The 12,111-nt window shown below is 40.6% G+C and overlaps 1 protein-coding gene across 1 annotated transcript in view; it reads left to right on the top strand.

The window, feature by feature from the left end:
* Window positions 1-11,542, top strand: part of tbc1d5 (TBC1 domain family, member 5) — a 24,278-nt gene extending 12,736 nt beyond the window's left edge. Inside the window, exons 11-21 of the mRNA XM_059350333.1 lie at window positions 1,078-1,250; window positions 1,362-1,504; window positions 2,176-2,282; window positions 4,934-5,019; window positions 5,796-6,118; window positions 6,245-6,307; window positions 7,475-7,683; window positions 7,922-8,021; window positions 9,320-9,399; window positions 9,496-9,756; window positions 10,229-11,542. Of these exons, the coding sequence (XP_059206316.1) occupies window positions 1,078-1,250; window positions 1,362-1,504; window positions 2,176-2,282; window positions 4,934-5,019; window positions 5,796-6,118; window positions 6,245-6,307; window positions 7,475-7,683; window positions 7,922-8,021; window positions 9,320-9,399; window positions 9,496-9,756; window positions 10,229-10,534 (1,851 nt within the window). The 3' untranslated portion in view covers window positions 10,535-11,542. The remainder of the gene's footprint in view (window positions 1-1,077; window positions 1,251-1,361; window positions 1,505-2,175; window positions 2,283-4,933; window positions 5,020-5,795; window positions 6,119-6,244; window positions 6,308-7,474; window positions 7,684-7,921; window positions 8,022-9,319; window positions 9,400-9,495; window positions 9,757-10,228) is intronic.
* The last annotated feature ends 569 nt before the right edge of the window (window positions 11,543-12,111 follow it).

The raw sequence follows: 12,111 nt of genomic DNA, 5'->3' as shown, positions 1-12,111 counted from the left end.
TCTGACATTTTAATTATTATTGATTATATAACTGGTTGTGCATTGTAACACAATGTCTTCTGATTGTGCTATAATGACTACACAGAAGACATGACCTTATACTTGGTATGCTGACACAAAGCTTTTAAAGACATACATATATACATACACATTAAGTTATAATCCTCTAGATTTCAGTCCCTTACATTCTTGGTTAACAAGGTAATGGCAAATGCAATTTAATGAAAACACTTAAGCAGCTACAGTACTGCATCAGAAATACAACAGAGGAGCTTTTGGTGTATCTGTTTACAGTCAATAGTAATTGCAGCCATGACTTGATTTCATGCTGCGCACAATACAACGAGTTTTCCACAAAACAGCAGCACACTGTGAAGAGCTGGTTACAAACTCACTGTGACTGCTGCGTCCTGTTCCAAGACTCCCTTTAATAATTACATCTGGGTCAATGGCAACAAAAGACAATGTCAGAAATGATCACAGTCTTGTTTTATAGACATATTTTTTGATGAATGATCGCAGTGACAAATGTACTGCTTTTTCATTTGAACTTGGGACACTTTGGTTTACTTTAGCAGTAACTTAACAGCTTTGATATGTATTGAAGCCCTGCAAGCCAAAACAGGGGGGGACTTTCTAGTTATCCATTTTATCTAGATTTTTTTCTGCTGTTTTTCATAATTTTAATAATAGGTAAAAAAAGTTTTTGCCAAGATAATCTTCCTTATCTTTTTAGTCCTATTTAGAGCATGGGGAAGTGATGCACTTCTGCCTCTTGTGGCTGAAATTAGCATTACAGAATGTTACTCACTGAGTTATTGTTGCTGCAACATGCTCACTATAAATGGTAGTATCATGTATGATAATATTAATAATCTCAAGGATTATACCTTTAATGAATGTTCTATTATAAAAATACCAAAACCTGCACATTTAAGCTTAAAAAACTTCCAAGTCAGACATTTTGGTGCTGCTAAAAATAAGCCCTTTTCAACATATGCAGTACGAGTTGACCATATGCTGCTAATTAATTTATATATAATGCTACGATAACTACATAATGATTTACTGCTCCAGGGTAAGGAAGAGATGCTGACCAGCATCCCATTCGCACGGCCCCAGGATGCTGGGCCATCTGTTGCCATAGTGACCAAAGTCAACCGCATCCAGGACCAGCTGGTGAAGAAGCACGACGTTGAGCTGCACATGCACGTCAACCGGCTGGAGATCGCGCCGCAAATCTACGGCATGTGAGTATTTACACCTGTAGTTCAGAGCGTCTGATACTGTCACAGCTGTACACAAAGACAGTTACCCTGTCTCTCTCTCTGTCTCTGTCCGTTTATCTGTCTGTTCTGCAGCCGGTGGGTACGTCTGCTGTTTGGCCGCGAGTTCCCGCTCCAGGACCTGCTGGTGGTGTGGGACGCCCTGTTTGCCGACAGCATCACTCTGGACCTGGTGGACTACGTCTTCGTGGCCATGCTGCTCTACATCCGAGACGCTCGTACGCTCCATTTATTACTGAAATAATCCAATAAGGCCATGTGTTCATAAGAAACACTTAACTGGAAGAATGTGATTTACTCCACCTCATTTAATCAGATGGAGTCATATTGCTTTAAATAGAATACAGTAGATCTTTGCTGCCATACGAGATGGGGGTTTAAGCTCTAATGTCAGCAAACATGGTCCCTGCACAAGTGTTGATGCCCTGCTGCTATAGAACCAAATGCACATAATATTTCAGAAGACTTTTCTTCCAATCTGACACTTTCTGATTCATGTACAAGCTTGCCTTTTAAAAGACAAACCTGAAATACAACGTACTAGGTTACAAACACCTCAAAGAGAATACTGTAAGTGTCCTTGGAACGAAGAGGAAGCTAATCGGAGCGGTGCTTTTCTGAAGGGTACACTGAAAGTAGAAGTACTGGGAGGATTGATGGGATCACTTAAAGGAAATCGCTTTTGACACACTTGATTGTGCACTGGATGAAGTGTGATGCAACTGTGAGTAGCAACAGTCGCTCAGTCAAGTCAGAGTGCTCTGAAATTAGTTTAAATTTGACACCGTTCAAATGCAAAAACATACTTTATTTGAATTGATTCTGATGTTTTATGTCTAATTGGTGCACAACATCACTAATTCTGCATATGTTGCTCTTTCTGTTTCAGTCATTGCTAGTAACTTCCAGACCTGCCTGGGCCTGTTAATGCACTACCCCCCATTAGGAGACATCAACTCCCTGCTGCAAAAGGCTCTTTTCCTCCGAGATCCCAAAGTAAGTAAATAATCACACTGGCTGAAGTGATTGGAGTGTTATTGTGCTATTGTTATTTTACATGTTGGTTCCAAGATTAACAGCTATTTGGTTGAATGGGAGTGTTTAGGTGCTTTTGGACCAAACTGCATAACTTCAAGGGCTTTTTTTCTGTTTGCATTTGCACCAGTAATAATGCTGAAATGATTTAAGCATGCCAGGGGTCGAGAAGTCAAAATCCTATTGGATTTCCTCCGTTGCATATACCGTTATGTGCTCTGTAAAGCACAGATTTCACCATCGCTCCATTTGTTCGTGTTTCTTTCTTTTTTTTTTGTCAAGACCTTTTGTCTGTGTTTTGTGTTGTCTGTTGTTAAAATGAAGATAAGCGCCTCAAAATGGTGTTCCACGATTGTTCCTGGTTCATGTAGTGCAAACACAATAAAAAGGGGGGTTCTGGGAACTATGAAAAGTTCCTCCAGTCTGAAAACGCTTTTTGTTCCTGTTCAATTTCACTGAAAGTCTTGTTTCGTTAAGCCTCACTGGTCACAAGTTAAAACGGAGAAGAGAGAGTTAGAATTATTCAGTTCTGACTGCAGATAAGATACTTTGCTAACAGCAGCACTTGTCTTGTTTCCTGCGGAGGTGAGAGAAGATTTGCAGAAGTGAAACACTTGGCCACATGCAACAAACACTGAAATCCTCGAACAACATCATGTGGCGTAGAGCAAAAAGTCTAATTCTGCTGTGAAAATAATGCTTTGGTGTAAAAAGTGAAGTTTCGGTTCCTCACACTTCAGTGGTTACATAGTAGTGAGGCACTTGTCAATACATGGAGCACAGGTGCAGGCAATGAAGCAGTTAATTCTGTTGATAATAAAGAAGAAGTAGAATGCATATATACAGTGATGGAAAAAATTATTAGACCACCCTTGTTTTCTTCAGTTTATTTTCAATGGTCTTGATAATGATTTTGGTTATTAGCAAGAAAACCATGGAAAATGGCTAGATAGCATCTCTTAAATTAAACTCTTATGAACTATTTTTCTTGTTATCATTATATTTATCCAAACAAATGTACCTTTAGTTGTACCAAACTAAAATGAACAATAAACTGAAGAAAACGAGGGTGGTCTAATAATTTTTCCAGGACTTTACATGTTTAAAGCCTCTGTGCACTGTATCTGACACACAAATACAGCTTTCTAAATCTCGTTAACACATGAAACATTTAAGGTATATTAGGAATCAAGGTTGGGACAGTCACAGGTCAAAAATACTGTAATTATTTCACGTAATGCCTTACAAATAGGAAGCACACCATGGCCTTATTCTTTCATTTGGATACAAAAAACTAAAGGTGGTAAAAGAAAACATTTCTCAGATCAAGATTTCTTTTAACTCAAGGTATACATACTGTAGCACTGCATCGAGCCGGATAGAAGGATTACATCTTGCCATTACATCACATTTACAATTTTGCAGCTTAGTTTTAAAAATCATCACATCAAAGTGATTCTAAGCGATGATCTGTAAACTTACAGCTTAACTCTGTACGTTCTCTTTCCTAGCTCTGGTATTTACCAGCTGTTCTCCTCGAAGCGGCTGCTTTTTACTGTATGCTAAGTTTTGATAGATCTAAATCCAGAGCTGCATTTTCCTATTATGGTCATGAATTATCTGCAGGAAGATCTAAAATTAGAAACACTCATATCCAACATTTAAGGGCATCATAAAGAATCTGCTGATAGAGGTATGTTGAGGGACCGGTCTCTCTTGTAAAAGAGATTTTTATTATTGGCACTTCCTGGTTAAATACAATAATACAGTTGTGTTATAGGAACACATACATACATACACATATTAAGCCTTACTGTCCTCCTGTTTTGTGTGTTTTTCAGTCGACCACAATCGGTGGATAAAAAGTGTGAAACGGCCCAGTGTTAAAAGGAAAATCGCAAGTCTGAACATGAAGAAATTTTATGTTATTGGGTCATCATAGTAGCTGCTTCCTGTTGCATTGGTGTAGCTATTATTTGTAATACCAGATCATTGTGACTGGAAGACGGTGAGAGTGAAAACAGGAAAAGGTGTCAACATCCTGAACTTCTTTGGTTAAAATCATTCTATGCCCCCCCCCCCCCACCCTCCACCCACACGGCAGGATCACATTCTTCCCTTATATGAAGAGCAGCTGTTGATGTGTGTGCACGTTACCTCCGTCATCACCTCACTTTCCCCTGAACAAACCATCTTCTGTCTCTGCTCTGAATTCACTGACCTGTACGCTCAAACACAAACAACTCAACACACTCCTGTCCACCACTCTCCCGGGATGGAAATCCAGGAAGGTGTTGATCCGACGTGACAGTGTTTCCCCCAGGTGAACGCTCGTGTCACAGCGTGTCCACATCACAGTTACACCTGAGGGACGGAGGCATCGTCCCTGATGACAGAGGGGCAAAGGGGGGGCAGGAAAGGGGCTCGCTGCTCATATGTTCTGACTCAAATACATCAAGGCTCTCGTATCTGCTTGTTGACTCAGTCATGCGTGCACACTCGGTGTCAGGAATTCACAGATTTTAGGTTGACATGTTTATTCTGATCATCACGCACACCAGGGACATTTTTGTCAGTTTGCGAACCAATAAAGAATGTTTATTCTTTTGTAGAACTATCCACGACCTGTCAACTACCAGTTCCAGCAGAACCTGGATTACTACAAAACAAGGGGAGCTGACCTGATGAACAAGACACGGTAAAACACACACACACACACACTACTGTGTCATATGTCATTTCACCCTTTTAAATGTGATCTTAATGTATTTTAGGTAGAGTTTCACTTTGGGTATGAAACACTCACTCCCTTACAGACTTTCAAAGGGCCGTAAGAAGTTTATAGTTTTATCCTACACAGTAAAGAGGTATTCTTGAAAACTCATCACTTTTCACATTGAAAAATGACCAAAATGTATAAAGAAAATTCACAAAAAAATGTGTCATCCATATGTTGTAGATGGGTGTATTTTTTACCCCGGAATATAGCTTAATACACTGATCAAACTCCAATAAGCAGCGCTACTTTGCCCAGTTCTATACCGATTTCCATTACTTGCAATATGAAAATCATATAACAGAGGCTTGGAATTTGCACGAGATTGGCAGTCCGTCAAAGGGAGCATTTTAAGGTCCTTAAGTATTGTGCACAGCAGCTCCTTTGCAAGTAGAAACGGCTTTGAAAATTGGACCTTTTAGCATGTACAGGAAATGAACGCTCTGACGTTAAAGACTTGAGAGTGCCAAGAATAAGATTAATGGCCTCTGCGTTTAACTTTGTTACTATACAATTTTACTCAAAGAAAAAAATATATATAAGGGGTTTGAGTTGTTCACTGTGATTTAAACTATTCACAGAAGTTTTCAAGTCTGCAAGTTTAGCTTCCTTCCGTACCGGAAAAAATAGAAATGTCTGAAACACAAAAAAACAACTTGTTTTTCTTTATTCATCTCAATGTACTTTTGTCTTTTCAGCTCTGGTTCCAGTACAAAAGCGGCCCCCCTCAACATCAACAAGGTCTCCAGCAGCCTGCTGAACTTCGGCAGAAAGCTCATTGCTCCGGCAATATCGAGCGGCTCCGGTATCTCGCCCATCAACAGCGAGGTACACTCCTCCTCTTCGTCTTCCTCTTCAACGTCCCCCGCGTCGGCGCCTGCACCCGCCCTACCTCACCCACTGGCTGAGCCCCTGTCAGGCCCCGTGGCCCCGCCGCAGCAGCAGCAGCCCCAGATCCATGCCCAGAATCAGCACTACCGCCTGCTGAAGTCGGAGAGCATGCCTGTCCACCTCAGCAAAGGTGAGCAGCAGGACACAGTCACTGTCTGGTGAATCACCTGCATGTGCAGATTAACACCAGTGCACATTATCTAAACATCTATTGGTTTTTGTGGCAGCTTTTAGCTTTGACTCTCCTGTCTGTTAGATGTAGTTTCAGGTGGAGTGTCTCAGGTCTCTCCCCCAGCTCAGACTCACACTGACACACAAGGTAACTGCTACCATGGCAACCGCTTGTGTGACACTCCCCCCCCCCCCGCCCGCTCGTTCGACCATGCATGTGTCCCTGCCGTTGCATGTCTGCACACAAAGTTTATCAAACACTACAGTTTTCCTGCTGCTTAATTTGCAGCTTGTTAGGAAAATGGACATTAGTGTCCAGAACATGTAGTAGTAGATTTTGACCAGCAGAGGGAGATCACAGCTCGCCACATCAGTCGAAATTAAACTGATAACCTAAACATCATGGACAGGTTGTGGCATCTGCTGTCAGCACTGCTTTGTGCACAAGCGCTTGTAATGTGTGTGTGTTTTTTAAATGTTGCTATTGTGTGTCATGTTTTTGCAAATGTGCCTGTTTTCTTTGCCATTACAAAGAAAAATGCAAAGAAACGTATTCCTTGTGTCCTTCTTCTGTGTAGGCTCTGACTTATTTTTAATCACAAACAATTAATACATTAAAAAAGCAATTTTAAATTGATTAAATCAATTTGAATGCAAATGATTCATTAAGGAACATAATTTACAGAGCAGCAGCAGGGGCCCTGATTGGTCTGCCTCCACACATGACTCCTGCCAGCATAAAACAGCTGGCCAATCAGAGCTCCTGCTGCTGCTCCATAAGTTGGACCTCATTTAACGTTTTAGGTGGCACACTGCTTACATTAAAGACTTCTTTTTTTAATTAAAGTGATCACAAAACTGAAACTGTATGTGAAAGCAGGGCATAAAAAATGTAAATGTAGTTGCAAAAAGTAAGTTTAAAAAGTTGAATTAAGCTACTTAGTATTCCATTTTAAAATGTAGTTATTAATGCATCATTTAAATGCAAATGTAATTGAATCCATTTATTCTTGCTTATTTATATTTAAACATTTCTTAATTATGAGTTTAAAGTGTATAATTATTCCAATTATTGCACGCATGATGCTTCATATCCTTGTGGTACCCTTATACTCTTTAATTTAGATATTAGATATTAAAAGAACCATGACAGCTTCTTATTTCTTCAGATAAGTAGACATTCATAGCTTTGTCCCAGCTCTTTCAACCTTCCTAAACAGTTTTATGTGACAAAAACATTCTTAAGTCGAGCTCCTCTTACTCTTCTTTTTTACTGCATCTATATTACATATACATTGGTATGCGTTCTCTCCAGGCCAAAGCTCCAGGACGGTCAGCTCCTCTCCCAGCATAGAAAGCCTCTCAGGTGGGCGGGCTCAGTCCACTGCCTCCCCGCCTCTCCCCCCCTCCAGAGGGAGTGATGTCAGCACTTCATCTCCACCCCTCTCCGCCACCAAGAAAGACTCTTTCTTCAACATCACTCGCTCTCGCTCCCACAGCAAGACCATGGGCAAGAAAGAGTCGGTGAGCTGTTTGACCTGCTGTCTGTTCTCGTAAACGTATTTTTTGAGCTGACGGACTTTCCACGTGTCTCTGTGTCCGTCCTAATCTCTGTCTGTCTCCCTTATTCATCATCCCTCCAACTCTGATTCCTCCTCTGGGGGTTTCTTGTTCCTCTTCTCACCAAGCTCCTATTTGCTCCCATCTGCTTGTGTTGTCTCTTTCTGACCTGTGTGTGTGTGTGTGTGTGTGATATGAACAGGAGGAGGACCTGGAAGCCCAGGTATCTTTCCTGCAGGGCCAGATCAACGACCTGGAGGCCATGAGCAAATACTGTGCCAAGATGATGAACACTCACATCTGTGAGTACAGCCACTAGAAGTCAAACAAGTGGTTAAATCTCTTGCTCCAACACTCATCTGTCCAAATACTAACATCCTGAATGTTCCCTGCCGTTATTTAAGGACCTCGGTATTCTACAAATCGTGTGTTATCTGAAAAAAAGTTTATTTAGCATTTGTGTGGAAATGTTGATTTAATGAATACATAAGTGTTTTGATTCTTTCGTTAATTCAGCTTTAATATATTCATTTTTATTAATTTAACTTTATTATTGTATGTCTTTTGTAGTTTTATTTGTTTTAGGTGTCTTAATCCACCCTGAGCATTTAAAAAAAAATATATATATATAATATTTTATGCTATTGTGGGAATTCTGATGGAACTATAAAATGCGTAATACTTTCAACAGAATATAGACCAATTATTTGTATGCAAACATTGACAATACGTACCTGCTGGTTCCAAAAAAAACAACTGACCGCCAATAAGGATAAGAACACTGTGATCGCAAAGAATTTACTGTTTAAATGCTGTCTTGATATTATAACAAGTTGTCCCTCTGGGATAGGCAAGCATAATCGTTATAGTTCGTTATATAAATGTATAAAATAATAATATAATGTACATGTATAAAAATTAAGACTCTTATTAGGTTTCGGCAGCCCACCACACAACACGCCATGTTCAAAACAGACCACAACTCTTCCGGTGATTAAAGTTTTCTCATGTATTTAAGCCGACTTCTGATTACTTCTGCAGCCGACATGCATGATAAAAGCTCTACAGTGCACTAGTTGGCAAATAGGGAATTTTGGGATGCGGCTCTCTGTTTAAAGATGCATAGATTTGCTACAATAATTCTTTCAACTGAAGAGATAATTTTGTAGCTGGTTGTAGAGTTCAGTGAGTAGCCGTGTTTCCATCAACTAATTTCGATGCACATTTTGAAAATTTGCATGAAAAAAGCTTGATGGAAACACCAAAATTCCATAAAAAAAATGCGCATAAAAGTTTTTTTTTTTTTTTTTTTTTATCCCTTGAATTGTTTTTTTGTCTTTTTTCAAAAAATAGTTAATGTGCAAAACGGGAGATGGAAACAGTTTTTCAGAATAAGTTCTAACGTAGCGAACATTTAACTTGCATGAATGATCAGCTGTTTCTGCTCTGACATGAAAGAACAATTATAAATTGCCCGATTTAATCCAATTCCTGAAAACATATTTTCCCTCATGGTTTGCTATTATTTCTTACTTGCACACTCTTCTCTCTTTACTGGCGGAAAAAACACGGCTAGTGACTGCTTATTATGTCTCCACAGGTAAAATTCAGGAAGTTATTCTCCAAGAACACCTGGAAAAAGAGGATGAGGTTCTTGTGTCACTGGCTGGACTCAAACAGGTGAGTTTGAGCAATTCATATTTTGTAATTATACTCTCTTTACATGTGCATCCTTTTCTTTTTTGTTTCTGTAACATCAATGTTTCGCCCCGTCAGATCAAAGACATCCTTAAGGGGGCGCTGAGATTCAACCAAAGCCAGCTGGAGGCCGAGGAGAACGAGGAGATCTCCATTGCTGATGATCATTACACCTCCACAGCCGCCGCCGCTGAAACTGCTTTGAGTGCCACCAATCACTACAGTGACCAACAACAACAAGGACACAGCAGGCAGAGCCGAGACTCTGATCTGGAAGGAAGCGTGAGCATGGATGAGAAGGAAGAGGAGGAGCAGGCGATGACCCCACCTGAACAACAGGTTAATAGTCCATCAGTCTTTTAGACTGCAGGGATTAGAGATCAGCACTTTGAGCACCTGCAGCACTCAGCTCAGACAGGATTCGTTCTCAGTTGTCTGGCCTTTGATCCAGTGTTCAGTAACTTTAAATCCGATAATTTTCATGTTCTCATGATCCAATGTTTGTGCCAGAATTGTATTCTTTGCAGGATTAGGGTCCTAAAGCTGTTCCATTAGGAATTAATCAAACCTAGAATTATGCTGCATGATACAGCAACTGCATAATGAAAACACTGTCCCATGTTCCCTGGAGTGCAAGTGTTGTTGAATTTTGAGCATTTTGCTTCAGGGCCAAACAAGCAGCAGCCAGTGGTTACACAGCCTTGCTTTTGCTCCTTCTATCTCCACTTACCGCACTAGATTAAGAAGGGTAAATTATTTAGAGGGCAGAGTTTTCACAAGAAAGCGACACCTCACCATCTCTCGTGTCCAGGTGGCGTCTTCCCTCGGCTCCGAGGGTAAAAACTGGGACGACTACATCCTCGTGTGCCAGGATGGAGACCTGCCGGCCGCTGAGGGAGGAGTAGGAGGAGGAGTAGGAGGAGGGAGGGCTGCAGTGGAGCGCACCCCTCCCATCAGGCGAGGGCGCGGATTGGTGCGTATGGAGCCTGAGGGTGCGGCTGGGACCTTCCATGACCCCCTGATGGCCGGCACCACCTCGGGCTCTTCCAGCCCAGACGAGGGCTCCACCCACAGCAAGGACTCTGACTTCACCATCGTGAACCCGAACGACCTGTGAACGAGCCAACCCGCCGCTCCTTCTGCTCCCCTCATCCCTGTGTCGAGTCCCGTTCAGAGGATGCCGTTTTAAAAAAAAAAACTGACTTGGGATCAGAAGGTGGAATCTGCAGTTTTCGGTGGAGCTGCTGTCGGCTAAAAAAAAAATTGCACATGTGGACTGTGACACTTCCAGTCACAAATACCTTATACTCTGTCTCTTTACCTGTCATCTGTGCCACTTCAGTCCTGTCTAAGCTGATGCTGTATGCTATCTCATTTACCTAATGCCTGTGTCCTCATTATGTTGAGTCCTGTCACTCATGATATATAATTGTAGCACCCTGATCTGCACAGAGAGGGCACCATTGAACTGCTAACCCTGTCACTACATGATTACTCTCAAAAGTTGGACCTCAAACTGTAATTTCTTCACAGGAGAGGACTCTTTCCTCTCACATTCGAGCTTACTGTAACGATCAGGAGTGTGATACTCTGATTCTACTGAATGTGGAGATCTGGCCATACCTCTGCTTGTGTTGCGTCTGTTATGTCTGCGTCCTCACAGAAGAAGCTCTCCTCTCCGATACTCAAAAGGAAAGAAGGATGATGTCCTCTTTCCAGTTATCGAGGGCAGCTTTCTCCCCCTCCTAAACCAGTGCCTCTGACCGTTATTCTTCTCTCAACCAAACAAAACCTGACTCTGTGATCTTATTCCTTTTTGTTAGCTTTCTTTTTTTTAATTTTTAAGAAAACATTTTTAACCCTTAGTTTAGTTTTCTGGATAAAAATGATTAAATTATGGACTAAGTCTTTATTTCTTCCCTCCCCCATTTTTTGTTTTTTAATTCCACTGTGGACATTTTAATGTGGTAATTGACCGTTTTCATTTCTGACATTACAACTAAGTTGTTCTCGTGTCCTGTGAAACCATGTAAAGCAGCGCACACAAAGAATGTCCCTCTAGCTGCCCATTCAGCATAATTAACTCAAGACCAATAAAACTACATTGCTCTTGCTACACACTAAAGTTATTGTGCCTGTTTGGGAATGATGTGCTTGCTCATAGTATTGTATATTATTTCACTACCTCAGTTAAAGAAAAATGACGACAGTACTCTTGACCTTGGAAAATACAATCTCTCAACAAAGTCCATTTAATGGCTGTTCTGCTTTCAATCATATCACATGCCCTTCATCACAAAATATGTTTTCCCAGTTGCAGTTGTGGAATGTAACTAAGTACATTTACTCAAGTACTAGGTACGAGGTACTTTACTTGAGTATTTCTATGTATGTACGTTTATACTTCTACTCCACTACATTTAGCTGCCGGCTTTAGTTACATTTCAGGTCAAGATTTAACATAAAAACATATCAGTTTAAAATATATATGCATGTTTATAAATTAAACCACAAAACGATATATTAAGTGGATAAAAATAGCCTTAACTTGACAGTAAAATGCTGCTTACATAATCACTATCAATAATAACAATCCAATTATATATTTAAAATATAATGTATGCAACAATCGGAGTGAGTCCATTCTGCATAATGAGTACTTTTACTTTTGATACTTTAAGTACATTTTGATGC

Source organism: Centropristis striata, chromosome 14 (genome assembly GCF_030273125.1).
Source record: "Centropristis striata isolate RG_2023a ecotype Rhode Island chromosome 14, C.striata_1.0, whole genome shotgun sequence".
In the NCBI taxonomy this organism is placed as follows: Eukaryota; Metazoa; Chordata; class Actinopteri; order Perciformes; family Serranidae; genus Centropristis; species Centropristis striata.
The sequence above is the reverse complement of the archived record's forward strand: the minus strand, read 5'-3'. Positions and strand labels throughout refer to the sequence as shown.